Source organism: Rhyacophila brunnea, unplaced genomic scaffold, assembly GCF_057557595.1.
Source record: "Rhyacophila brunnea isolate RB1 unplaced genomic scaffold, BYU_Rbru_1.0 scaffold_5, whole genome shotgun sequence".
Lineage (NCBI taxonomy): Eukaryota > Metazoa > Arthropoda > Insecta > Trichoptera > Rhyacophilidae > Rhyacophila > Rhyacophila brunnea.
This window is the reverse complement of record NW_028233170.1, coordinates 1,663,480-1,691,367: the sequence shown is the minus strand read 5'-3', so window position 1 is coordinate 1,691,367 and position 27,888 is coordinate 1,663,480. Positions and strand designations below refer to the sequence as shown.

At 32.7% G+C, this 27,888-nt stretch overlaps 1 protein-coding gene across 1 annotated transcript in view; it reads left to right on the top strand.

Moving 5' to 3' along the window:
• LOC147065880 (venom dipeptidyl peptidase 4) overlaps nucleotides 1–25,678 on the top strand; it is a 45,136-nt gene extending 19,458 nt beyond the window's left edge. The window contains exons 4-15 of the mRNA XM_085955907.1: nucleotides 3,147–3,221; nucleotides 3,548–3,600; nucleotides 5,044–5,240; nucleotides 7,389–7,558; nucleotides 7,712–7,939; nucleotides 12,936–13,159; nucleotides 15,789–15,996; nucleotides 17,428–17,662; nucleotides 18,574–18,721; nucleotides 21,682–21,842; nucleotides 23,420–23,631; nucleotides 24,316–25,678. Coding sequence (XP_085812033.1) covers nucleotides 3,147–3,221; nucleotides 3,548–3,600; nucleotides 5,044–5,240; nucleotides 7,389–7,558; nucleotides 7,712–7,939; nucleotides 12,936–13,159; nucleotides 15,789–15,996; nucleotides 17,428–17,662; nucleotides 18,574–18,721; nucleotides 21,682–21,842; nucleotides 23,420–23,631; nucleotides 24,316–24,432 — 2,028 coding nt within the window. The 3' untranslated portion in view covers nucleotides 24,433–25,678. The remainder of the gene's footprint in view (nucleotides 1–3,146; nucleotides 3,222–3,547; nucleotides 3,601–5,043; nucleotides 5,241–7,388; nucleotides 7,559–7,711; nucleotides 7,940–12,935; nucleotides 13,160–15,788; nucleotides 15,997–17,427; nucleotides 17,663–18,573; nucleotides 18,722–21,681; nucleotides 21,843–23,419; nucleotides 23,632–24,315) is intronic.
• Nucleotides 25,679–27,888: the final 2,210 nt, after the last annotated feature.

Sequence of the window (27,888 nt, the reverse complement as noted above, 5' to 3'; positions counted from 1 at the left end):
GCCCAAATGCGCCCCCTTGCGTTTTGCTGGCATTGTTCACTGTAATACACGCACACAAATAGATAAATTAAAGTAAATCGTACAAAATTTTGTACAAAAAGTGATATGCCGAATGAAATGTCAAAATGACGCATCGCTTCTCTTGAATTGTTCTCGGACGTAACGCCATCTGTCATTCAACAACATAAATAATTTCGCTCTGTTTGAAATACGAACGACGGTTAAATTTGTTCATACAAAAATACTAAAATCGCGATTAAAAATGGGAGGGTGGGGGTAGGAGGGTGAAAATTTGGGGTTAATTTAAAATTTTAAATTTGATGCCAAATAAAAAAAAAATTGTCAAAAAAATAAAAGATTTTTTTTTTGGATAGAGATACCCTAATCACCTAGCGGTATGAAATATACTTTACGACTTATTCTCATACCTAACAAATATACATACAAAAATTCATAAAAATCGGTCGAGCCGTTTCGAAGGAGTGCGACCACAAACACCGTGACACGAGATTTTTATATATATAGAGATATTATAAATTATAACTTATAACAAGCCTCCAAGCAATTTGTAAATAAATGTATTGCAATAAACTTGTTCAAAGACACATCCTATTAAGATTCGAAGATTCGTAGAATAATAATTTTATTAGTCAAATTGAGTGACAGATTTATAATGCTCATAAAAAACAATGAATTTTAATGAATATGGTTGGATTATATTATATTATAAGTATAATGAATGATTGGTGGATTAGCGACCAATAAAATACCAGTTAACGTGCTTATACTACTTATCTAGTGTAATACTACTTTAATCAATTACTCAGTTTAATTTATAATTGATAAAATCCATTTCGAAATTCACAAAATTTGATAATCGTTTAATAACATTATCGCGTTTTACTATTTATTATAACTGTTTTAAACAGTATCATGATGCAAGTTGATCATATTATGTAGATACTAGAGATTGTAATCTAATCATAATACCTAGGTATATAGCATTTCAATCCTGGAAAACCAGAATTTCGGAATCGCTCTCATTACAATACTATTTTATTTCTTTCATGGTGTCTTAATAATTAAAATATAATACAATATGTAGTCCTAATTTTGCTCAGTTTAATAATAATAATTACAAGATAAAAATAACTTTTTATATACAACGTTTTTAAGTGATCTGTTGAATTATTATGCTCAATATGCTCAAACTTGTACTTGATATGAAGTAAATAAAAAACAAACAAACAAACAAATATAGAATACTGAAATGTTATTTTGATTTTCATAGTAACGCACGTATATATTAATAATTTAGTTTCTAGGACCACCCTCTTAGCAGCCAATAATAGTCTTTTACTTTTTACGGATTTTTCTGAAATAACTTTTCACACAAAACAGAGTTAACTGAAAATGAATTCAATTCTGCTTAAATATCGCTAAAAGTATTAAAAGAATGCATTTGCATCGTGTTCTGATATATTATAACAGTTTCAAATGTCTAGCTAGTCGGGAAGTTAGTTAAAAATCGATTGCAAGATTTGTACTGGACAAACAACCACCGGACAAACAAGAATACGAGCTAATAAAAATGTTGTGATAAGAACCGGTTTCGTCAGCTTCAGAGGTGTATTGTAACTTCCTATGAAGCGGACAAAGCCGGTATTAATTATTATCAGACGAAATAGAGTTAGTACTTAATGGTACTTACCTATTGCATATTATTGTGATTTATTTTGATTAATACATTACACGAATATTTAGTTGGAAATCCTAAAACTAATTTCGAAATTCCGGTAGTCCAGTGTACCTATTCAATCATTTGATTTCAGGTATAATTTATAGAGCGCTGTCTAAGGATTGGAAATGGGGTTTCCAACTTTTGCAAAGACAATTCCATTCCACATTTAATACGTTTGGTATTGACAGTTTTCTATCTTAATCTTTTTTCCAAATTGTTTTTCAGTGTCAACAAATCATCCAGAATCCGCGATGAGAAAAGTCCAGAGATTTCTTTTTAGCTTTAGCGAGGCTTTCTTTTTAACTTTTCTTTTAAAAATATACTAAACTATGTGGTTTTCCTCACAAACAGTATATAATTTGTATTTTCCGTCCCGAATCGAAGATTACATCTTATTTTTAGCCCTGCGTGCCAATTTATTTTTATTTTTATATGTTTTGTGATGTTGTAAAGCAGTGATTTCCAAACTGGGAGGCGCGAGAAGTTTCACACAATTAATGTAGCCACAGGTCTGCGGTTTGCAAATGCTTATTTTATAAAACGGCCGCTAGATATATACTACATAAAATAATCCAATAAAAGGTTGTTTGCAAACCTGTCTGAAAATATGGAGACTAATTTTATAATACCTAACTTTTACTACTAAGTACACTTTACTTGACTTTACTTAACTTACACTTTTACCTACTAAGGTATATTGTGAAGCGTGCTGGCTATCTCGTGAAAAAATGAAATAAAAGGGTTAAATCATAATGTTGAAATTTGAGGCAAATTTGTTTAGGAACGATAATTTTGTTGTTAAACTTGTCTATTTGGTTAAAATTAAAAAAAAAATGAGAAACTGATTAAAAAGACGAAATGAAGGCATTCATAAATATTGGAGCTTTGGAAATCAAAATTACTAAAAAAAATAAGTTATGATTTGTGCGCCAGATACATTGAAGCAAACAAAAATTTATTTACTTAGTTCTTGGTTAGTTTGCTAATACACTTTTTACGTTATTTTATTATTAGTAAAAACAAGTCGCCTGCGGCGCTGCTATGTTTCGAAACTGTTTGCAATTTGGTGTGATACTTATATGATGATTGATATAATTAAATGATAATTTTTGATATATAATGGTATTTATTATCTAGCCTATCTTAGTCTGTATTATTTATTGAAATAAAGAGGGGAGGCGCCAAGATTAGATTTTTTTAAAAGGGAGGCATAGTAACAAAAAGTTTGGAAACCACTGTTGTAAAGTATTATTAGTAAGTATATTATTATTGTCAAATATAGGATTGTTTATTTAGGTGTTGTTTGTATTCGGAATAGAATAAAAAAAACACTATTATTATTATACCTTTGTGCAATTTTTCACCATTTCATTTTATTAATTAATATTTTATTTTAATACCGCAGTCATCCTTGAATACTACTATTGTCGAATTATCTCCAGACAGACGATTTCTTATGGCAAAATCTGATCCTCTAGTGGTAAGCATTCCTTTTATTATAAAAAAAAACCATAAGAGCTGTTTCACACGGGACACCTGTGTTCAGCCACTGGTGTGTCGAGATGCTGCATTTACATATAACTGAACGCGACACCCGTATGTCTCCGCCTGAAGACGCCCATTCTGTTATGCGTAAATGCAGTCGCTCGACACACAGGTGGCTTGACACACCGTATGAAACGGCTCTTACTATATTAAACTACATATAATGAACATTTAAATGTTTATTTTGTATATTAAATTAATGAATTAAATATATGGCAGTATTGACTTTAGGTTGATGATTAATTTTATAATACTTTTTAGGGTTACCGATATTCATCAACAGCTCGATATGCTCTTTATGACCTTTTAAAAAAGTGAGTAAATTGATTTATTTCATTCAAAATTTAAATGGTGAATTTCTTCATCAAAATACCTGCCTATGTAAGTAGATTTAAAAATTAACTATGATACAGTATAAAGACAACTTTTCAAAACATAAACCCTACAACAAGATTAAAAACATAAAAAAGGTTTCTAAGATATAAAATAATTATTGATTCGCAATATAAAATAAACCAAGACTAATATTTTTTTTAAATGATTCTACAATATGTCCGGTCATAGAACCGGACATTAAACTTTTATAAGATCGTCATCAAATTACAAATTTAAATAATAGTAGTTTTGTAATTTTATTATATTCATTATTGTTTTTTTTTATATACTTATGTTTGAACGATTTTAGGTGTTTCAAAATAAATTTATCACCATTAAAATTAATATTCTATAAGTACATAATTAAAATTTTTACATTTTCAAAATTATTGATTTTTATAAAAAATCTAAAAGTACACCATTGTATTTTTTTTTTTTTTTTTTACAAAAAGACATTATATTAATAAAAGTAAAAGGCAATTTAATTTGTACATTACATTTGTACTATCTACATTGTATTATCTAAAGATAATCAAATTTTAAGATGAAACCAACGATTAACTGATTATAATTGATACATACTTGTTATAGGTGCGGCTTTTGTTCTATTTCATGATCTCCCATTGTACCCACTATGGCCGAGCGGCTTATGCGTCGGGTAATAATGTCGTGGGTCCCAGGTTCGAATCCTGGGCTTGACAAATATACATATTATTTGTCAACGTGTCCTTGGAGTCAGAGTATAGACCTAATAGGTTAAGTGGTTAACATCGTTTTTCGTAAAAACAAAAATCCGATCTTATTAGGATCGGACATGGTCAAATAATTATACATAAAGCAAGGTTTTAATTAACGTGTGCTACCAGTGCCCATGAACGCATGCGAAATATTTGTTCTTTATCTAAAATAAATCCAATAAGTGTCATCAAAAGTGCATGTTGGGCATCACACAATAAGTACGCAAAAGAAACTAATCGATAATGAAATGATTCATGATGTCGCTGAATTAATGAAATTGTATTTTTCCCGACAACGCGCGTTAAATAAATTCCTGTCACTCAATGGTAGTTATGGGGTGCTAGGAGCCCATAGGACTGCCTAAAGCCCCGCTGATTAAATTCGACAGAAATATGACAGCAGACGTGTAGTATGTACGTACTTTATACGGCCCTTGTAGTCCAGTGTGTAAGGCATTGGTTTTTTATTCGGGGGTTCCGGGTTCGATTTTCGCAAAGTCTTGGTGTTCATGCGACTGTTTCATGTCTACCACTAACACATAACTGTCATTAGTTGTAGTGTTAAAAAAAAAGAATATATCTTCATATAATAAATATTCCTTAACATTTTTTTCCCAAAATTAAACTGCTATTAATTTTTTTCAGTGAGACTTTCCTTATCGCCGAGCACAAGCGTCTGCAATTCTGCAGGTTTTTCGGAAATAATCACTCAGTAGCTTACGTCCTAAACAATGACGTCTATTACCGCAATGGTGACAACGACAGTGAGGATGAGATCCGGCTGACCTATGATGGATCACCCGGAATCATCTATAATGGAGTGCCTGACTGGGTTTATGAAGGTGAAAATCTTCATGCTGTTAACTATTTTTGTTATTGACGGAAGAGTTTTATACTTGAGTGAAAAGCAATAATTATTATGACAAGCGCATCTATTCTATACGCAAGACTGCTAACGGCAGCTATTGATGGTAGTTTTTCATATGTTTGTACGGTAACCGGACAAAACACAAGATGACAAAACAGAACAGTGACAAAACAGAACAGCCAGGAGAAAAATGAAACATTATTTTTTGTGGAATCTATTTAGGATAGGTTAGGTCATTATTTCGTTGTAACTAGTCACTCAATCATTTTGAACACATTATTATATTGATTAAGATGAGATATAATAAGCTTTCCGGCAAAGTCCCGTTTATTTGAGGCTTTCTAGCGATTAGGAATGCAGAATTTAGGTATATACTTTGAATTATTATGGCGTATTGAAAATCTGTGCTATTAAAAATCTATCAACATAATAGAGATAATATGTCAATTACAAATGACAATCAATGACAAAGGGCATAGTTATATTTATCGTTGTTCTGTTTTATCACTGTTCTGTTTTGTCACGTTCTGTTTTGTCATGTTCTGTTTTGTCATGGAACCGTTTGTACCGACGTTTTATAATTGTTACAATAAGTTAGCCGTATAAACAGTCAAAACTGTATATCTCGCTCTAAAATTTAGCACAACCAAGAGAGGTGCTATTAAAACATAGCACTTATTGTAACAATTACAACTAACTTATTGTAATTGTTACAATAAGTGCTAATACTTCGATACAGAAATATGAAAAACTGCCCTCGATAGCGGCCGACAGCAGTCTTTTGTATAGAATAGATGCGCTTTCGCCTAACTAAACATTACTATCACCTTCGTTCTATATAACATAGCTACCTACGTAATTATTAGTACATAGGTTTCAAAAAATATAAATTTATGCTACGGTATGCCGTAGAAACGTAATATATTATGATAATCGCAAATGTCATGCAGACAATTTTGCAGGTAAATTGTTATTTTTGTAGATCAATATGTAACATATGGGCCTCCACAAACTGGAGGTAGCTATATTATTAGTAACCTACGGTTCATGTTTGTTCTGTCTGCTTGCGTATTGAAACATTGAAAAAATTTAATTAGTGGAATCTGTGGGTCTATTCTATACTTATCGAACACTAAATTGATAAATAGTATCAAACTTAGGGTAGGTTTGTATCAAAATATTAGCACTTATTGTAACAATTACACGAAGCCGGTTTTTATTGTTGCAATAAGTGCGATATTTTAACAGCAGCAAGATAGGTGCTGTTTAAATATAGCACTTATTGCAACAATAAAAACCGGCTTTGTGTAATTGTTACAATAAGTGCTAATATTTTGATACAAACCTACCCTAAGTTTGATAATATTTTTCACTTTATCACTTTAGCGGTCGATAAGCATAGAATAGACCCACTGAACCAGTAACCAACGGATTTACATGATGGCATTCTGTCTCTACTACATTACAGGCTTAGTTCCGGGGATAAATAATTAATATGTTGGTTTCAATAACCGATTATTAAATCATTCCCTAAAAATACTTACTTTATGCATTTTGTTTTCCGAACTTAAGAAGATCTTATGAGCTCCACATAGAGGAGGTTTGTATTAACAGATTTTTTTTAAATTAGAATGTTCAACATATTGCGTCCATACTCCAAACCCACATTTAAGAACAATGCATGTATTTTCCAGACCAATAATTCGCACCTGGGATCTACGACATTATAAGTCGACGTATTAGCCACTCGGCCACCGTGGGTGTAATACTTAATTCATGCATTCTTATCATAAATAAATACTGGCTCAGGACGTTCCCTTATACAACGTCGCATCATCGAATAGCCATGCCTACGCAACGATAGTAGCTTAAATCCATTAGAATTTAAATTCAAATTCCGTCAAGTACCGTCGGTCGATAGTATTAATATGATAGTAGCTTAGTTCGCATTTACTTTGCACAAATATAGCACAATCCTTAACAACCGTCGCGAGCGGTGAAAACCTGGTTTGCAGATACAATTAGCTATATCGACATAATATTATTATGACATGCGGTAACCACATGTATATATTATTATCAGTACAAACTTCCAGTGTAGGATTTTTTTTTTTCTTTTCAGAGGAAGTTTTTGGTTCTGGGTCTGCAATGTGGTTCTCCGACAGTGGGAGCAGGATTGCTATCGCCTCGTTCAACGATACTGACGTAGATACAACATTCTTCACACTCTATGGGCAGCCAGGATCAGTTGAATTTCAGTACCCAAGACCATTTGCCCTGAAATATCCCAAAGTAAGATTTTAAAGGTTTTAGATAGTTTTAGTTGAAGATTTTAAAGAGGCCATCCTTCACGTTTATTTCTTCCTTGATGAAGATATTAATTATATTGTCACACTGTTATCGTTATAACAACACATTTAAATAATGATAAATGTTTCTTTTAAGGCGGGCAGACCTAATCCAACGGTTTCATTAAAAGTATTGGAACTAAAAGGAGAACAGAATGCCACATGGACGGTTCTGGAAGCTCCAGTTGACGTGGTTACCGAGGATCATATCCTGGGGACGGTCACGTGGGCATCGGAGACGGAAGTTGCTGCTCTTTGGCTGAATCGGCGCCAGAATATGAGCGTACTCGTTATCTGTGATTCTGTAAAAGGGAAATGCAGGAAGGTAAGATGACGTGTATTTAATATACACTTTAAATCAGTAAATATTAAATATTATGTATTGTCCACTATATACGAAAAAAGTTAATTCATAATTTTCAAGTCACACTTATTGGGATCAAGTTTCAATATTACAATACCTAATGAATAATTATTTAAGTGCATATTTCGTTTATAATTTTTAATATATTCAATTAGCCACCGTATAATTTGTTGAAAAAAAAACCACAGAACAGATAATAAATATAATTTCGATAGGCTATATACCAATGCAGTAAATTTTGAAACAGTGTTTTGAATGTGTTCTGAACACGACGTGCAATAATGTGTGTAATACACCAATATTAAATGAGCGCAATACATAAACCGACAGCAGTTGTCAGTGTTCGACATATGCCGTATTCTTGACACGTGTTTAAATTTATCCCGTATTCTTACTTAGTCGAGATCGGTTGTCTGCTTCTCCTTACCCGTTAGGTACTTCAGTTCCCATTCGTTCCCTGAGAAAAACCTTCTTTAAAAATTGAACCTTAATAACTATTTTAAAATGAAGCGCTAAAATATTGTAAAGGCTAATTATTAAAGTAGATGCAAGTAATTTTACATAGTATGTGTATTAGTACCAAGTATCGCACGTATACTGCACTTGCACTATTTGACAGAGGTGCACTGACACAAAAGGAGGCCCTGCATTATAAACCAAAAATATGTTTTTACACAATGCCAATCATTATCAAAATGAAAAGTTATTGTATAAATAGGTACTTACATACGTAAATATTTAGCTAACGATGTGCACACAGATTTTTTTTAGAAAGTTTTTAGGACTTCAGTCAATTAAGTATAGTAAGCGCAATCTGAAATTGCATTGTACTCGTAACACAAAAAGTTTATATTGCTTCCTCTATTATATAAACATACCACATAGCGTGAGATTGGATAGTTTTCCCACCAAACGAGATGCGGTAGGAGTGGCGCTGAGCGAGAGAAAGCCATGCAATAGGCTTGACGTAAGTATAGCCAAGAATAGCAACCGTAACAATAATCTTGCCTAATTGCAGCACACTTAGACAAATCGCAGATCAAGGTTAAATTCAGTAGTCCAATTTCTTCAAGTATCATTCGATTCGGCATCATAAACACGTATTATTGCCAACAGAATTAACGATGTTACACATTATTTCATTACGGACCTTGTAGAATCAACTATCGATGTTAACAATATTGAAGTTTGAATTTATTCGTTTAGTCATGCTTATTACTTTGTAGTTGCCTCTATTGCATACGAAAATATAAATCAAATCAAGAGAAACGTTTGTTTGCGCAAGTGTTAATATTTTATGCACAGGTTAAATCAATGACCTGCCGTTAATTCGTTTCCGATTGTTATTGGTAATTTATGAAAATAAAATTAATTTTGACTAAAGAAATTCGATATCGTAAAAACACTTAGGTACAGCCATTAATTAGAATTATGCTTAAAATTGTTAGACCGGTTATTTGATGAGTACACCAAAGTGTGAATGTTTTTTTATATTGACTAAGGTTATTACCAAGGTCAAGTTTGTTTGAGAAAAGTCGTCATTGCTAGCCGGATGATCCAATTTTTGTAAAAGTCCTTCAACGCAGTTTAGTGATGGCCAACCTTTTTTCGAGAAGGTTGAACAAAATGACACACAATATGCTCATCTTCTAGTTTACTGTTTCAAAAGAAAAAAAAATGTTCAATTATAACCATAAGGTATGCAAATAATATCTAACGAACCTAATAACGCCTGTACACGTGCATGGATTTACTGGCAGTAATAGTGCATATTTTCAACTATCGTGACAATAACTGTTTAAACGTAAAAGTGCTGACTGTCTCTCCAATCTCATTCTTCAAGAGTAGGCGAGACGCGATGTCGTCATTTTATGGTACTATTTGACAGGTAGTGAACATCGGTTAACCTAAAAATGAATATAGGTCATTTTTATGCCGGCAGGTTCGCCACTATCGTTCTACTGCGCAGGCGCAGATCTAAAAAATTCCTACTGTCGCATGAAAATTCATAAGTTTCCAAACTTTTTTGACTCATGTATGCAAGCTTTCAACTGCAGGATAATACATGACGTTTACCCATACAGTTTCTTGTTATGGCCGCGATAATACTTAAGGCTCGATTACATTGAGCGAGTTTACAAGCTACCAGCTGGCAAATTTACTATCTGTTAGTAAACTCGCCCAGTGTAATCATCTAACTAGCAGATTGTAAACAATCTACGAGAAAAGTTGAATGCCGGGCTGGGCTACTTTACTCGCTACTCGCTGGCGTGGCTTGTTAGCTAGTAAAGCCGTGTGTCATCATAGTTGTTAGTGAACTGGCTGCGAGTAGGGTCTAGGACGATTTGGCACCGCGAACTGGCCTCCGCCGATTGGCCTCCGGTAATTGGCCGCCGGTACAATCGGACGCCGGCCCAATTGGACGCCGACCCAATTCGACGCCAACCCAATTGGCCTTCGGGAGGATTGGACGCCGCACAGTTGAATTAAATGCGCAAAGGAATAGACGTACGTTACGATTTGTTGGAGTAAATAAGCAAGTCAGTTTAATATGCTTCTATCTTCTCAGTAGTTGTACCTTATACATTTCGCGCTTGACACATTTTTAATATAGATTGAGAATAATTATTATGCCTTATGATGTTTATTAAAAGAAAATAATTCTTCCCTCGCTAAAACTTAAAGATGTGCATAATCAATTAATTTATAGTCTATACATGGGTACTAATTTATATTTACAACAAATATTAAAAATAATTTTAGATGTTAGAATGAAAATTACATTATATTTCAGCATTTTATCGACTTAATATTATAATAAAGCTCAAACATGTATATTATTGTGCATTTATGCGTATTTTAAGATAGTATGAAATTACAAACAAAATATTAAGTAAGTTATCTGCTAAGTATAAATGTTTCAGTAGTTTGATTGATAAACTACTTAGGTACTGGGTGCCGGACAAAATCCCGAAAGCCGAAATCCCGAAAGCCGAAATCCCGAATACCGAAATCCCGAACGCTGAAATCCCGAATGGCCGGAATCCTGAAGGCCGAAATCCTGAAAAATAAAAAAAATACAAACATCAATAATTGCGAAATTTTTGCAAGAGACACAAAAACCCTTTTTTTTGTGGAAATACAAAAAAAATGTAAAACACTAATAATTGCGCAATCGTGAATTGCGCAATTTTTGCAAGAGACACAAAATCCATTCGTTCTACAAAACGGTCTCTCCTGAAAAAAAATTGCGCAATCGGAAAAACCCATTTTCCGCAAAAATGGGAGTTGTCTCTCTTACAAAAATTACGCTCACCATTGCGCAATTATTGATGTTTGTATTTTACATTTTTTTATATTTCCATAAAAAATGAGTTTTTGTCTCTCTTGCAAAAATTGCGCAATTATTGATGTTCGTAGTTTTTTATTTTTCGGGATTTCGGCCATTCGGGATTTCAGCATTCGGGATTTCGGCTTTCGGGATTTCGTCCGGCACCCAGTACCTAAGTAGTTTATCAATCAAACTACTGAAACATTTATACTTCAGACTTTTATACTTTATACTTTTTTATAATTTATACTTTTTAGACCGTTTTGTAGAACGAATGGATTTTGTGTCTCTTGCAAAAATTGCGCAATTCACGATTGCGCAATTATTAGTGTTTGTGTTTTACATTTTTTTTATATTTCCACAAAAAATGGGTTTTTGTGTCTCTTGCAAAAATTGCGCAATTATTGATGTTTGTATTTTTTTTATTTTTCGGGATTTCGGCCTTCAGGATTCCGGCCATTCGAGATTTCAGCGTTCGGGATTTCGGTATTCGGGATTTCGGCTTTCGGGATTTCGGCTTTCGGGATTTAGGCTTTCGGGATTTTGTCCGGCACCCAGTACCTAAGTAGTTTATCAATCAAACTACTGAAACATTTATATTTAGCAGATAACTTACTTAATATTTTGTTTGTAATTTCATACTATCTTAAAATACGCATTTATGCATAATAATATAAGTACATGTTTAAGCTTTATTATAATATTAAGTCGATAAAACGCTGAAATATAATGGTATTTTCATTCTAACATCTAACAATATTTTTAATATTTGTTGTAAATATAAATTAGTACCCATGTATAGACTGTAAATTAATTGATTATGCACATCTTTAAGTTTCAGCGAGGGAAGAATTATTTTCTTTTAATAAACATCATAAGGCATAATAATTTTTCTCAATCTATATTAAAAATGTGTCAAGCGCGAAATATATAAGGTACAACTACTGAGAAGATAGAAGTATATTAAACTGACTTGCTTATTTACTCCAACAAATCGTAACGTACGTCTATTCCATTGCGCATTTAATTCAACTGTGCGGCGTCCAATCCTCCCGGAGGCCAATTGGGTCGGCGTCGAATTGGGTCGGCGTCCAATTGGGCCGGTGTCCGATTGTACCGGCGGCCAATTACCGGAGGCCAATCGGCGGAGGCCAGTTCGCGGTGCCAAATCGTCCCATTCCTCTGCGAATACGATCAAATTAAAAAAAACAACATATGGTTTCAACTCGCTAGTTTGTTGGCTACTGAGCGAATGGAAAGTTTTGTGTGTCATAATACTATCGTACTAGCTGACTCGCCTGTTTTTAAACTCGCCGGCTAGCAGCTTGTAAACTCGCTCAATGTAATCGAGGCTTAACTGTCAACAGTAAATCCATGCACGTGTAAACGGGGTATAAGAATTTTGAATACTTTATTAGTTAATTCATAAGTGACGTAAAAAGCTTGATAATGTTGTATTTAGTTCGCGAATTTTTGAAAAGTATAGTGAGAACCTATCATTGCTTTAGATTGGTAAGTTGATTACGTTTGGCTAACGTGTGTTGCAGGTACAGGACAGCCGGAAAAATGCAGACTAAAGAAAATTACTGAAAATGTTATTATATTATTTTTTTATTTCGTTGTTAGGAAGTGACAAGGGAAGAACCAGCCGGGTGGATAGAAATATCGACTCCCCACTTTTCCAAAAATGGCAGCGATTCTTTCTTGGATATTCTTCCAGTTCAGCAAAAGTCGGGTTCCGGAGAATGGTTCCACTTGGCCAGATATTTGAATGGGTCTCCTCAACCACTCACAAAAGGATTAAAAACTGTAATTTCTATTGTTGGATGGAATCAAGAAACAAATTCAATGTACGTATTATCTGTATATCAAGTATTTTAAAGGTCCACATGCCCCACGAAGGTTAAAATGGAGCTTTTATGGTATTTTCAGAGCATAACCCTGGACATTCTTTAAGCGTTGTAGATTATATATTTATATACGTTAGAAGCCTTATTATCCTTTATATTTATTTTAAACATTTTTGATGACTGTATAAAGTATTATGTTGTATACATGAAATAGTATTCGTTAAACCTCTCGATCTAATGTTTTAGAATATAGTCATATTTCAGTACATCCATGTGCAGTGGTGTTAAGATTTTTTAGATTTTTTATTTTTTAAACGCATTTATAAAACCACTAGTTAAATTAATGTAAGCATTATATAGTGAAATATTTACGATGAAAAAATATATTTTTAATCTCTTTGATCCCAAATTTGACAATAATTAGGCATTTTATTATTAAAAAAAAGATTTGACGATAATTCTAAAGACACTAATTATAAGCTATGTCTTTGACCATTCAAATGTGATAAACATCTTACGAATAATGATTGTTTTATAATATTTATTGACCTAAGAATAAGGTAGTATTTTTTTGAAAATACGCCATTTCTATTGGTATTTCCCAGTGGTTAAGCTACAACATACGGCCGTAGCCATAAATTGACAAACGATGAATGAAGTAGATAGTAAGATCATGTTAACGCGCGTGTTTGAACATGTACTGTTATTAAAAAAAAAACGATTTTTTTCGGTTAGTAATTCTTGGAACTGGTTACCATAAATAGTATAAGGTAAAATACCGTTTCCAATTAAGTTCCTCCACAGAATGACGACTATCTTAACAGATTTTTTGTAATGCAAACTTATTGTTAACGATTGCTGATTCGTCACAAATTAAAAAACAAATTAAGCAAAATGATTTCGTAATTTCATTCGGGTGCTCGATAAAAACCCGTTACAGCAGATTTCTATCCGTTCGTTTAATCTGCAACTTTACTCTACTACAAATGTAATAAAAGAGAAGTCGTAACTTTTATTCAACACATTTACCAATTATAAATTTTTTATTCGTTACCTATTTCTGATGGTTTTATTAAATACAATGATAAAATTAGGTAAATTTATCACAAATACAAATTTTCGTAAAATTGTATATTTCCTATATACTTAATATATTATAAGGCATATGGATGTATAGCATCTTGTGACCTCCCATTGTGTTCAAGCAATACCTATGTGCTACCAACGCTTACATATGCGTGTGAAACATAGACTCTTAATATAAGAGAAATCCAAAAATTACGAGTAGCGCAAAGTGGAATGGAAAGGTGCATATTCGACATAACGCGGAAAGATCACAAAATAAACTAATGGATAAAAAGGCAGACAAGAGTACGCGATGTGATAGGCGTTGTAAAGCAAATGAAATGGCAATGGGCTGGAATTTTGCTCGGCGAGTGGAGAACCACTGTGCAAATGCCGTTAAAGAGTAGTACCCAAGGGACACTAAACGTCCACAGGTATGCCCTAAAACGTGCTGGATGGATGACTGATAAAGTTCTGTGGATGTGCGTGGAAACTAAGAATTAAGGACTGAGGAAAATAGCAGGAGAAGTTATGGAAGATCTTCATTCAGCATGATGATAAGAAATAATGTATAATTTCAATGAGTTCCAATATTTTTTCATTGATTTGATTTTTTTCTTATGATTTCTCACTGTAATTATCTGGAAGAAATGGTGTCGCATATAAAATAATTACCCAAGTTTCCCAGATCCGTAACTAAAAGAAAGTGTTCAGTGTATATTTTGACGGGTTTGAATGTTTTACAAAATTCTTAATCTTATGGTGTGAGTTTTAACTAAGATTTCTTTGGTTATTTTACCACGTTTTTATTAGCTCGTATTCTTGTTTGTTCAGTACAATTTTTTTCTTGTTTGTCCAATAAAAATCTTGCAATCGATTTTTAACTAACTTCCCGACTAGCAACATTTAGAATATATCAGAACACGATGACAATGCATTCTTTTAATACTTTTAGCCATCTCTAAGCAGAATTGAATTCATTTTCAGTTAATTCTGTTTTGCATGGAAAGTTATTTCGGAAAAAAAAATCGTAAAAAGTAAAACATTATTATTGGTTGCTTGTCACCAACGGTGGCCACGCGGCTTAAGCGTTGGACTATCACGCCGTGGGTCCCAGGTTCGAATCCTGTGAGTCAAGGTATGGACCTAATAGGTTGAGCAAGTGGCTGATATCCATTTCTAGTAAAAAACAAAATCTGTTAATACAAACCTCTGAAGGCCCATATGATCCTATTAGGATCGGACATGGTCGGAAAAAAATTGGTTGCTAAGGGGGTCCTAGCACCTAAATTATTCAATTTCAATTCAATTTATTTATTTTTTTAACATATTGTGGACATTACAAATTATAAGTTTAAGACGTTCATCAATATATACGTGCGTTACTATGGAAATCAATATGAAATATAAAAATGACATTTCAGTATTCTATATTATTTATTCAGTATTTCTATCAAGTACAAAAAAAGTATTTATTAATACATAGAATTGTCAAGTTTATATGATTCAACAGAAAATTTAAAAGCGTGGTATATAATAGCTCTTTTTATCTTGTAATTTTTAGCTATTACTTGGGCACTTTAGAACGTGAGCCCTGGCAGAGACACCTGTTTGTAGAAGGATCGAAGTCAGAGTGTTTGTCTTGCGGCTTGACACTTCCAGGTGGACAACTGTGCCGATACGCTAGTGCCAGTTTCTCCACCAACTCTGAGTCCTTCGCTCTTACCTGTCAGGGAGACGGACCATCGCACGTAGTCATTTATGACGCCAAGGTATTTGCCTAGAAGACTTTTATTAGAATTAGTTGAACAATTATTATTATTTAAGTTGAAGCATATTCTATTACCAGCAGTGGCCTGGTTGACATGACACGACACGGCACGGCACGGTACGATACGGTAGATTATCTCGAATGATATATTTTAGTACGATAAGTTGATGATTTAAAGTTTGATAAGTTTAGGAATCGATATCGATACTTTAATTAGGAATAATATATATATATACGTGTGCCAAAGAAAATACGCGGATTTCGTCATATACTTAGGTACCTATATTAATATAACATACATACTTTTTGAAAACACTTCAACTATAATAAGAAAATATATTATAACCAATAGAAAAAATCTTTTTGAAAAAAGTAAGACAACGCCTCGCAGGAATCGAACCTGCATCTCTCGGGTATCGCGCCCACGCACATATACCACTATGCTAAAGGTATCATGCTTAATTACGACAAATTTTAACTAATGGCTCTTATAACACTCTCTGAAGCGCTTTCTTAATTGAACTAATATTGGTTATCGGCTTTTGTATTTTAAATCAAAATAGGTATTACTTTAATTACTATCTGACGTCACGGATTACTCCAAGATATTTTAGTGTTGTAGCTTCCTTGAACTTTCTGATAATTTTTAAATAATTACTTTTATTATTTAACGAATAATTCACAAGATTTAAGAATGTAACATTCTAATTATTGAACATACATAACTTTTGAAAACACTTCTGACAAAATATATTATAATCAATAGAAAAAATATTTTTGAGAAAAGTAAGACACCTGCATCTCTCGGGTTTCGCGCCCACGCACATAGACCACTATGCTAAATGTACCATAATATTGTTATTCGGTTACTAATGACAGTTGACGATATCCCAGTGTAGTCAACGAAACCGATATTGATTTTTACTATACTAAAAGAAATTAGCACCTATTACATATCGACGTTGATCTCACAATAGTATCTATCTGACATTTAGTAAATTTTTAGGGGGTTAAAAAACAGTTTTTGTCGGTATCAGTATTATTTTTATTTTTCAAGTGAAATGATTTAATATTAGTACTAAAACAGTGATTTAAAGATGTATGGAAATTGGAATGTCATATAAAATAAATCAAGCAGATAGATAATATTTCTTTTTAGTTTCTAGACACTTCGATGCAGATATACACTATTTTCCATGTCAAATTTGAGCACTTTTTTTGGGGATTTTTTTCGTTCTGTTTCGATTTGATTTCACCGTCACCGGTGAAATTTTCCGTCACCAAATTTTGTACAAAATACACCAATAACCATGAATTTGCCAAAACTGCAGATAGATATTATTGTCAGATCAACGTCTATATTATGTTTTGTTTTCCACCAAGAATATACAGTTAACACCATTACAGACACTAATAATCGGTTACTTTGCAGAGTATGGATCCCATCATAGTATGGCAAGATAACGCCCCACTTCGCAAAACTCTCGAAGAGTACCACCTTCCTCTTCAGAAGAATCTATTTGTGCCCGTACCAGGGTTTGAAGCCACTGTAAAGCTTTTCTTGCCGCCAGATCTTGACCAGCAGGACTTGAAGAAGACGTATCCAATGGTCGTTAATGTTTACGGTGGTCCTGGATCAGCTAGAGTTATTGATAAATTTATAATATGTAAGTGAATTGATTTTTGAAGTTATAAGTACTTCTTTAGTCGCGTTTGGGAAATCAGATCAGAGTGTATTTTTGGCATGTGACATGTAACGCATAAGTAATTTATTTTTTCATACCAAAAGAAACGTACTCGATTGGATTCGAACCACCGATTGTTCGGTTATCAGCCGACGCCGATTACGCCACGGTATGATACTGCAATCATGACGATTATACAGTATAATATTATAGTTTAGAATTGTTCCGTTGCCTAGACAGCAAATTTATTATTGTCGGCCATTTGCAATTCCTTACGTAAATAAACGATTAAACGTCAGAGTGACAGTTGGTAAAAAATAAAAACAACGAGAAAGCATTATATAATTTTAGTGATATAAGTTAAAGTGTATAGAAATAAACCAATATTCCAAAAAGCGGTCCCCTTTCTTGAGTGTGTAATTTAACACGATAATTAAGAACTAGTCAAAGAATCTAGTTTATCACAAGTTTTGTTTTTGTTTTGTTACGCCAAAGGAGTATAACTTCTAAAGCGCGTACATAAGTACACAGACAGGTTTTTTTTAATTATACGTTTATCTTTGACTTTAAATAAACAATATTTTTCGATTTAATGTGTTTATTATTAAAAAAAATTAAAACACTTTAAAATGTAAATTATAAAAAAAAATCTCAAATTGCAAACTTCCTTATTTTTCTACTTATTATTTCTGGTAGGTGGAGTATTCACCTTTAATTTAAACATTTGATGACGTCTCTACAGCTCCGGCTGTATGCGTTGAGCGTACCACGCAAGCCCCAGAAAATTCCACAACTTTCAGGCCCTTTGTCTAAGTTTTCTTCAAAGAGAGACACATTATCTAATCAAAATGTTTGTTAACCAATTTTTATTTATACTAAATCTTTTATTACAGCCTATCAAACTTACATGTCAACAAATCGTAGCATGATATACTGTTTTGTGGAAGGCCGTGGAACAGGATTAAAAGGAAAAGACATGCTGTTTAGTTTAAATAACAACTTTGGAACTGTCGAAATCGAAGACATCATAAATGTGACAAGGTAACCAGAGATATTTTGAATAATTATATTTATTTAAAACTTTATTTTTGATGTCTCGAAAAACATATGTCTTAAAACATGAATCAAAATTTCAGTCCCCTTGCTTATAGTGATATTTTGAAAAAACATATTTGATTCTAAGTAAAGATTAAAAATGATGTAATTTATTCAACGGGTATTTGATCCAAAGCAAGGAGCCGATAGTTAAGTGAGTGGCTTACAATGATTCCAGCAGTGGCGAAGGGCGGAGGTAGGCTATTACGATCCGCCATAAATAGTGCACACTAAAATTTGTCAGTCATACGTATTTGTTTTCATTAAAATAATACTACAATTTACAGACGGTGTTCATTAGTTTTTAAAATTAAATTAAACTGCGAAATCCAAACCATAATAGATAATAGTCAAAAAATACTCGTCTATCTATAAAATATCTAAAATTATGCAATTAAATCAAACATAACTTTGGATATTTTATAGATATAATAATATTTTCTAACTATTATAGTTTGGTTTAGGCAGGGCTTAATGGATTTAAAAAAATGAGCCAACAGTATGTGAAATATGTATTCCGAATCCAACGAAAACAAATAAGTGTGAATGAAAAAAATGTTCACAATTTTGTTGTGTTGCCCAAAGTATACCAAAATTATTATGGTTTGGTTTAGGCAGTGTAAAATTTATTTATAAAAGCTAACCAACACCAGCTGTAAATTGTAGTCTTAGTTCAATAAAAACAAATACGTATGACTAACAAAGTTGAATGTGCACTATTTATAGTGGATCTTAAGGGGGGACATGCTCGTCGAAGGTCAAAATTGAGTTTTTATTGTATATTCAAACCATGATCCTGGACACTCCTTAAACGTTGTAGATGATCTATTTATATACTTTTGAAGCGTTATTATCCTTTATAGTTATTTTAAACATTTGATGACTGCATGAAGTATTTTTGTTACATAAAATAGTATTCTTTTAAACCTCTCGCTCTAATGTTTTAGAATATAGTCATATTTCGGTACATAACTGTGCAGTGGTGTTAAGATTTTTTACATTTATTAATTTTTAAACGCATTTATAAAACCATTAGCATAATTTATTACGAGATAATTTTTGTAAAATATACACGATAAAAAATTATATTGATAATCTCTGTGATCCCAAATTTGACAAGAATTAGGCATTTTATTATTCAAAAAATCGGCAAGTTTAACACATTTCAAGATAATTCTAAAGATATTTATTATAAGCTATGTCTTTGACCATTCAAGTGTGATAAACATCTTATGAATAATGATTGCTTTATAATAATTATTGACCTAAGAATAAGGTAGTGTTTTTTTGAAATACGCCATTTCTTTTGTCATTCCCCAGTGGTTAAGCTACAACATACGGCCGTAGCCATAAATTGACAAACTATAATTAAAGTAAAGAGTAAAATGATATTAACGCGCGTGTTTGAACATGTACCGTTTAAAAAAAAATAAAAAAAAAATCGGTTAGGTACATGTTCAAACACGCGCGTTAACATAATTTTACTCCCTACTTTATTTATAGTTTGTCATTTTATGGCTACGGCCGTATGTTGTAGCTTAACCACTTGGGAATGACAAAAGAAATGGCGTATTTCAAAAAAACACTACCTTATTCTTAGGTCAATAATTATTATAAAGCAATCATTATTCATAAGATTTTTATCACACTTGAATGGTCAAAGACATAGCTTATAATAAATATCTTTAGAATCATCTTCAAATGTGTTAATCTTGCCGATTTTTTGAATAATAAAATGCCTAATTCTTGTCAAATTTGGGATCACAGAGATTATCAAAATAATTTTTTATCGTGAATATTTTACAAAAATTATCTCGTAATAAATTATACTAATGGTTTTATAAATGCGTTTAAAAATTAATAAATGTAAAAAATCTTAACACCACTGCACAGTTATGTACCGAAATATGACTATATTCTAAAACATTAGAGCGAGAGGTTTAAAAGAATACTATTTTATGTAACAAAAATACTTCATGCAGTCATCAAATGTTTAAAATAACTATAAAGGATAATAATGCTTCAAAATTATATAAATAGATTATCTACAACGTTTAAGGAGTGTCCAGGATCATGGTTTGAAAATACAATAAAAACTCAATTTTGACCTTCGACGAGCATGTCCCCCCTTAACGGCCTACCTATACCCTTCGCTACTGCTCCAGCTAAAACAGACTTGTAAAATAATAGACACCCCATGGAGGCCTAAATTATTATGCTCCAATTGGAACGATGATGATAATTTACTTTACAATAGTTGTTATCGACAGTAAAGATATTGCATTCAAATTGATATAATCGATATTTTTTTAATTTAAAAAAATACCTAAATTAAAACTATGAATTTACTTTATATAACCAATAGATAAAATCTTTTTTAAAAAAATCGATTGCCAAAGTAGCTTGATTTGGAAGAGCGCTGATGAGTAGGTATTAAAATTTACCAATAGTTAAAATTTGTCGCAATTAGTATGTCACTGCGTAGCATATTGGTAAATGCGACGGATGGGGCGTAAACCCGAGAGATACAGGGTTCGATTCCCCGTCGTGTGGCTTACTTTTTTCAAAAAAGATTTTATCTATTGGTTAATAATATACTCTCTTTTTCAAATCTACGTATGTTCAATAATTAGAATGATACATTCTTAAATCTGAATAAAAGAAATAGTTAATTATTATAATTACCTTAATTATTAACCGGTGTCAGTATAAATGTAAATTTAATCTCGGGGGCGCAGGTTCAAATCCTGCTGGTTGTCGTATTTTTTCGAAAAAGATTTTTTCTAGTGGTTATATATTTTATGTATGTTCAATAAAAGAATGTTACATTCTTAAATCTTGTGAATTATTCGTTGAATAAAAAAATAGTTTGTAATAAATTAAAGTGTGGTTTAATTTTACATTAGACAGTTGACTGGTATGTTCCCGTGGATCGACAAAAAGAATGTTGGGCTTTGGGGCTGGAGTTACGGAGGCTACGCCACAGCGATGGCCCTCACCAAGGACGACAGTCACATCTTCAAATGTGGCCTCTCAGTGGCTCCTGTCACTAATTGGATATATTATGGTTTGCGCTATCAATTTATTATCACAAGATTACCTGCGTGTCTATTCTATACACAAGGCGACTATCGACCGCTAAAGTGGTAGTATTTATTACATATTTGTATTGAGGTATTATAATAATTGTTACAATAAGTTAGCCGTCTAAACAGTCAAAACTGTCTCTATCTCGATCCAAATTTTATCACAGCCAAGAGAGGTGCTGTTAAAGTTGTACCAACTTATTGTAATCGTTACAATAAGTGCTAATACTTTGTTACAAACTTAGCCTAAGTTTGATAATATTTATCACTTTATCACTTTAGCGGTCGATAAGTTATTATAGAATAAACCCACTAGTGTACGAATAGAGAATGTTGGCAGGATTCAATTCATTGTTTGCAAGAAAAAGAAAATGATTTCTGGTGGGGTTTTGATTTTGTCACTAACTTACGTTCATATTATAATTTGTTAATCTTCACGATTTAACATGAATAATCACGTTTACAGTTTAAATAATGATAGATATTTATGCATAAAAAAAACTACTGACAATTCTTAATCCTGCAACGATCTACGCTCTGAAGGTCGCGTCGACGTCTTGCTGGACCCAGGGAAATGGCGTTATCCCTTATGTTTGCCTTATGATACGGTGCTGGTGCGGGACAGATTTAAGTAGTTCAGTAGTTGTCATCATGGCTCCAACATGGGTGGGTGGGGGGGGGGGGGGGGGTGACAGGGATCTAGCCTGGGGGCCCGGCGTGTCGACCAATCGAGCTAATTGAGATTAACAAACCTCTCAAATTTACTCTAATATTGGACATATCTACATAATTTTTGAAAACACTTCTGAGAAAATATTTTAAAACCGATAGAAAAAGTCTTTTTGAAAAAAATAAGACAGGAATCGAACCTACATCTCTCGGGTTTCGCCCCCACGCAATTATGTATGTTCAATAATTAGAATGTTACATTCTTACATTTTGAATTATTCGTCGAATAAAAAAGTAATTAATTTACTCTAGTAGTAAAAAAAAAGGCGCTAATTTGCTTCGGGACTATTAAATATGTGGTTGCAATGATAATTATCGTGTAGAATTTAGGGAACACTACTGTAGAGCATCATGCTGGCCTTAACCTTAGCGATAGGTAGGTGGGCCCAGGACGTGGGGGGCATAGTTGTCATAATAATATTAAAAAGAACTTTCAAGTGTTAACTTAAGTTTCATGTGGAAACTTTTGAAAACAATTCGGTGTAATAATTTATAAAAGTTGATATAAGTATAATGTACTTACGTAAATCTGTAGTTACAAATTAATGGGGCTCTATTCGAATACTATTTTGTACTTAAATTTAAATCCAATTTAATTTTTTGAAAAAAAAACAAGAAAGACACTATGTACCCAATGGTTAAATTTGATGAAATATTCTCACTAGACATGTCTATGTTACTAAGGTTAGGTTAGGTTAGAGATATTTTCATATTAAGAATATGCACGATGACATCTGTTGAGTGTATCTAGGAAACAGTACTCGTAGATAAGCTATATTCATATTCTTTTTAATATCTGTTATCCAATACCAGTTTTATTTTTAAATAGATTCTATCTACACTGAGCGTTACATGGGATTGCCCACAGAAGAAGATAATGCTGTAGGGTATGACGAAGGAGACGTCATTCAAAGGTCCCATCTCCTGCGGGACAGAAACTTTGCTCTTCTTCATGGAAATGCTGATGATAATGTCCACTATCAAAATGCCATGGCACTTGTTCGGGCACTACAAGAACAGGATATTCAATTTGAGTTGATGGTAAGAGAACTATACATAAAATATTTTACCATAGACAATACACCGGGAACGAAAGATTTTCAGAGTACCCTATTTAATCACGTTCATGGTATTTTATAATTTCTTTCCACTACACGGAAGATGAATAACATGACGGTTAGTTGACATAGTATTTAATTATTATTAATTCAATTTTTCTTTTAAAAAATAGTCTCATCCTCAAGTTATATGTCCTGATAATTTCAATTTAAGGTTTTTAGCAGACTGTTATATTGCATACCAATCTCAGATCGTTGCCTTATCGGATAATTTTGTTTTTTGATCGTGATCGTAATGCCCAGCATACACCTTTCCATACCTTACCCAAAAGTTATTTTAATTATTTTCGTACCTCATAGGCAGTATGTTTTAAGTCCGATTTTGCCAAAGATGAGATAAAGTGATCAATTATGTTAGTAATGTCATTTGCTCCTTTTGATTGCCCCTTGATTGGCGGAATATTACATATTTATTTTAGAGTGGCCAATTCATATTTTTCATAACAGAAAGCCGAAATTATTAAATCCATTAAGCATATCTCATTAAGGACATGCAAAACTTTAAATTGCGTTTACCCAAAGTGTTTTTTATTTGCAAGGATGTATTGGTTCTTAGTTTCGCATATATGTTTTGTTATAATTTAATATGGATTTTTTACATTTATAGAGTTACCCAGACGAAGCGCATGGGTTGACCGGAGTCACTCCACACGTATACCACACCATCGACGCCTTCTGGACAAGATGTTTTTCGACTGACAATTCCACCTTTATCATTGGTTAAGGGTACCATAATCAACAGTATTTTCATTTTAAACGCCAAAGAAAAATATTACTCAACAAGTGCGTCATCTTAACAACCTATTAAGTATCTCTATATTCATTAAATATTAATGTTTGCAAACCCGAAATTTCGATCGATTCCAAATTACCAAGATTCAAAATGTTTTTTTTAGATTTTTTATAAAAACATTACATCTTTCTATCTAATTCCAGGATTGATAAACTACTAATCCGGTAATCCCGGGATTTAAAAATTCTGTCTGGGATTGCAATCCCTAGTGAATGCATGTATTGTATTTATGAATCTATTAATATAGTAATGTGTTAAGAATTTTTTACTTACGAAAACGACGAACTGAATACGTACAATTTTCCGGGCAAGAGATAACATTGCCTATTTATTCAGAATGTTGAGTATCCGGCAGGGCTCCAAATGGGCCAGACAACGCACCGGAGCGCCGTTCCGTTTCGTGAAATCGGTAAAATTATCGCTCTGACTCGTGGAAAAAATATGTTGGTCATCTGAACTAGATGAGCCTTTTAACACACTTATTTTTTTATAAAATACACATAAATTTAGATAACTTTCTAAATATCTTCAGAAAATTGTCGAGCGCTCCGGTGTGTAAACTTTTCCATTTCGAGCGCTGATCCGGTAATAGGATCCTATCCCATATTGAATATTCGGCACAGTTCCCCTAATAATTATATTGTCTAAACCAATTCTGAATATAAAAGTATCATATGTCGAAGGATAAAAACGCATAACAAAGCTACCTACTTGTTTACGTTAAATTAATCCGTTAAAATTTTGACATTATTTATTTATTTATGTAAGGATGCATTAACACAATCATCATCTTCTTTAGACATACTTACAACGTCCGCTACCTTTCCTACCCGCTTTCTCTAACCCTAACCTAATGTTAATCAATAAGGTTGTTAATTACCAGTGTTACCAGTTATTTATTAATTATTGTTCAATTTTGCATATATCTACACATCATGATTAAGATGTAGCATTATTCACTGAAACTGAATAACTCGGAAAAATCTAGCATCGGTAGCTTGGTGATTGGAGCCGTCGTCCGGTATTTGAACGACGTGTGTTTGAATCCTAGTCTTTTTTAATAAATAAGTTTCTGAGACTTTTTTAGTTATGTCAGTTATAAATTCAACGAGAATGATTAAATACATGTACTTACACCTAAATTAAGTGAATTAAAGATAAATTTACTTACCGATAATTAAGGAACTGTTTTTTTTTTATTTATATTAACATTGTGACCATTTATATTGAATTATTTTCACGTATTTAATGATACGTTTAATATATTTTTTTATAGTATATTTATTTATCAACGCCAACCGACAATACACCAATGATGAATATTAGATACCTACAACTTATCAGACGGATACAGAATGCATTATTAAATCAAACAAATATTACAATTATTATTAAAAATCACATACCTACCTATATTGGAGAGAAAACACAATCATGAGTAAAACAAAAACAGATGGCATATTATATTATGGTCACCAGTGAACGGACAATAAGAAAAACATGCAGTTAAGCGCGAATCAAATTGAGGTGCATGTCGCCTTCTGTCATGCTGTCGCGGCGAAAATTTAGTCTATGGTTTCGTCATTGTGCAGAATATTTTGAACCATCACCATCTCTGTAAATTCACTGAATAATGACGCCGATGAAGAGTGCCTACTTTAATGTTAAGTAATTTCAATTATTATTAATTGAAATTAGAATGAATAACATGAACAATTTCTTCGTGTGCCCTACTTTAAAATACTTGCGGCATGAAATCCATAGATAATATTTTGAACATAACTCAACCTGCAGACCATAGATAATAGACAACATTCTTATCGAAAATACATAGTGCCAACCGCTAAAAACAAAAAATCGTGATTTTGACATTACATTCAAAAAGTGTAGGCATGTGGAATATGATAAAAACGTTCAAAACGTCATGCAGGTGGCGATGCAGTGCAGTTTAATGTTAGGTGACCTCATTGTTGTTTTAGTGATTTCGGCAGATTTTGCCAACTGACAATGTTTGTTTAAATGTTCAAAATGTCCTACGGGATGAGACCATCGGTCTGATAACATTTTAAATACCAAGAAAAACGACGTTACATACATTTTACCGTAGCGGCAGCTTACTGTGACATCAGGTGTTAGTCCGCCATATGCACCTCAATTTGGTTCGCGCTTTAACGATACAATTTATTATGAATGTAGCTTTGAAATAACTTTTTTGAAAGAGGTAAGAGAACGAAATATTTCCATTCGATTACAACGACGATTCATAGTTCTGCAGGTTGAGCCATCAAATAACAGTACTTCAGATTGGATTTGTATGTGTGAATGTGTAGTATTGAGAATATATTGTGAGGCTGAATGTCCACTCTAGTGAATGTGCGTAATTTTAGTGATTATTAAGTATTCAATAATCAGTAGAAATATAATAATACGGTCAGTACAACGAATTATATTTATTTTGTCAATTAGAAAAGCAGCGACTCAAGAAGTCATCGATAAAATGGTAAACATGCGGTAGAACTCCAAGAAGTAAGTGTGCTTCATCAGGGTAACTCTATAAATGAAAACAAAAACAATAATTTTATTAAAATTTATTACGACTTCAACTGTCATAAATATACTTAACGTACGGTACCTCTCACAGTGGTTTGTGCAAAAGCATACAGTCCCCGAGTTTTTGGATGTATATAAACCAGAGTTTCTCAAAAAGTGCAATTGAGAAGTCGGAAATTGTTTTTCGAATTTTAAATTGAAGAGAACGAAAAAATAGTACCCCTTAAGTTTAATTGTCTGAATTTTGGTTGACTGTTAAAGAGTATTTTATGCCTATTGGAATTAAGGATTGGATTCAATTTGTGACAAACATATCTGTGAGAAATTTCGTTCAGGCATAACTAGTTAGGCTGTGAAGCATCGATTCAGACATAACAAGGTGGTGATTTTTTTTTAATGAACACAAGTATCTCATTCCACAGATTGATTAACTATCAATTATGCTTTTTCTTTACTGGGTAAGTATTTTGTTTTTGTTAAAGAATGATAGATAGGAAAGAAATTATTCTTTAAAGTAGCACGATTTAACAAGATTTTATAGTTTGAATAGTGTGGCGTGACGCGAAAAAGGTTAGGAAGTACTGATATAGACGATAGAGTAAGTTATATCATATAATATGAATGTTATAGTTAACACAAAATTACGTACCTAATAATTGTCATTATGTTTTTTTATTTTATTTACCATTTGCTCGAAGTCAATGCCAGCTAACCGCAGTTTCTGGAAGAGTTGTAAAACTTTGCTGTAGTGAGCGTTATCATCAGCGTTTCCGTGCAAGATGGCAAACCTTTTCCCGCGCAATTTGAGTGCGTGATTTAGAAAATTTGCCTCCTCGT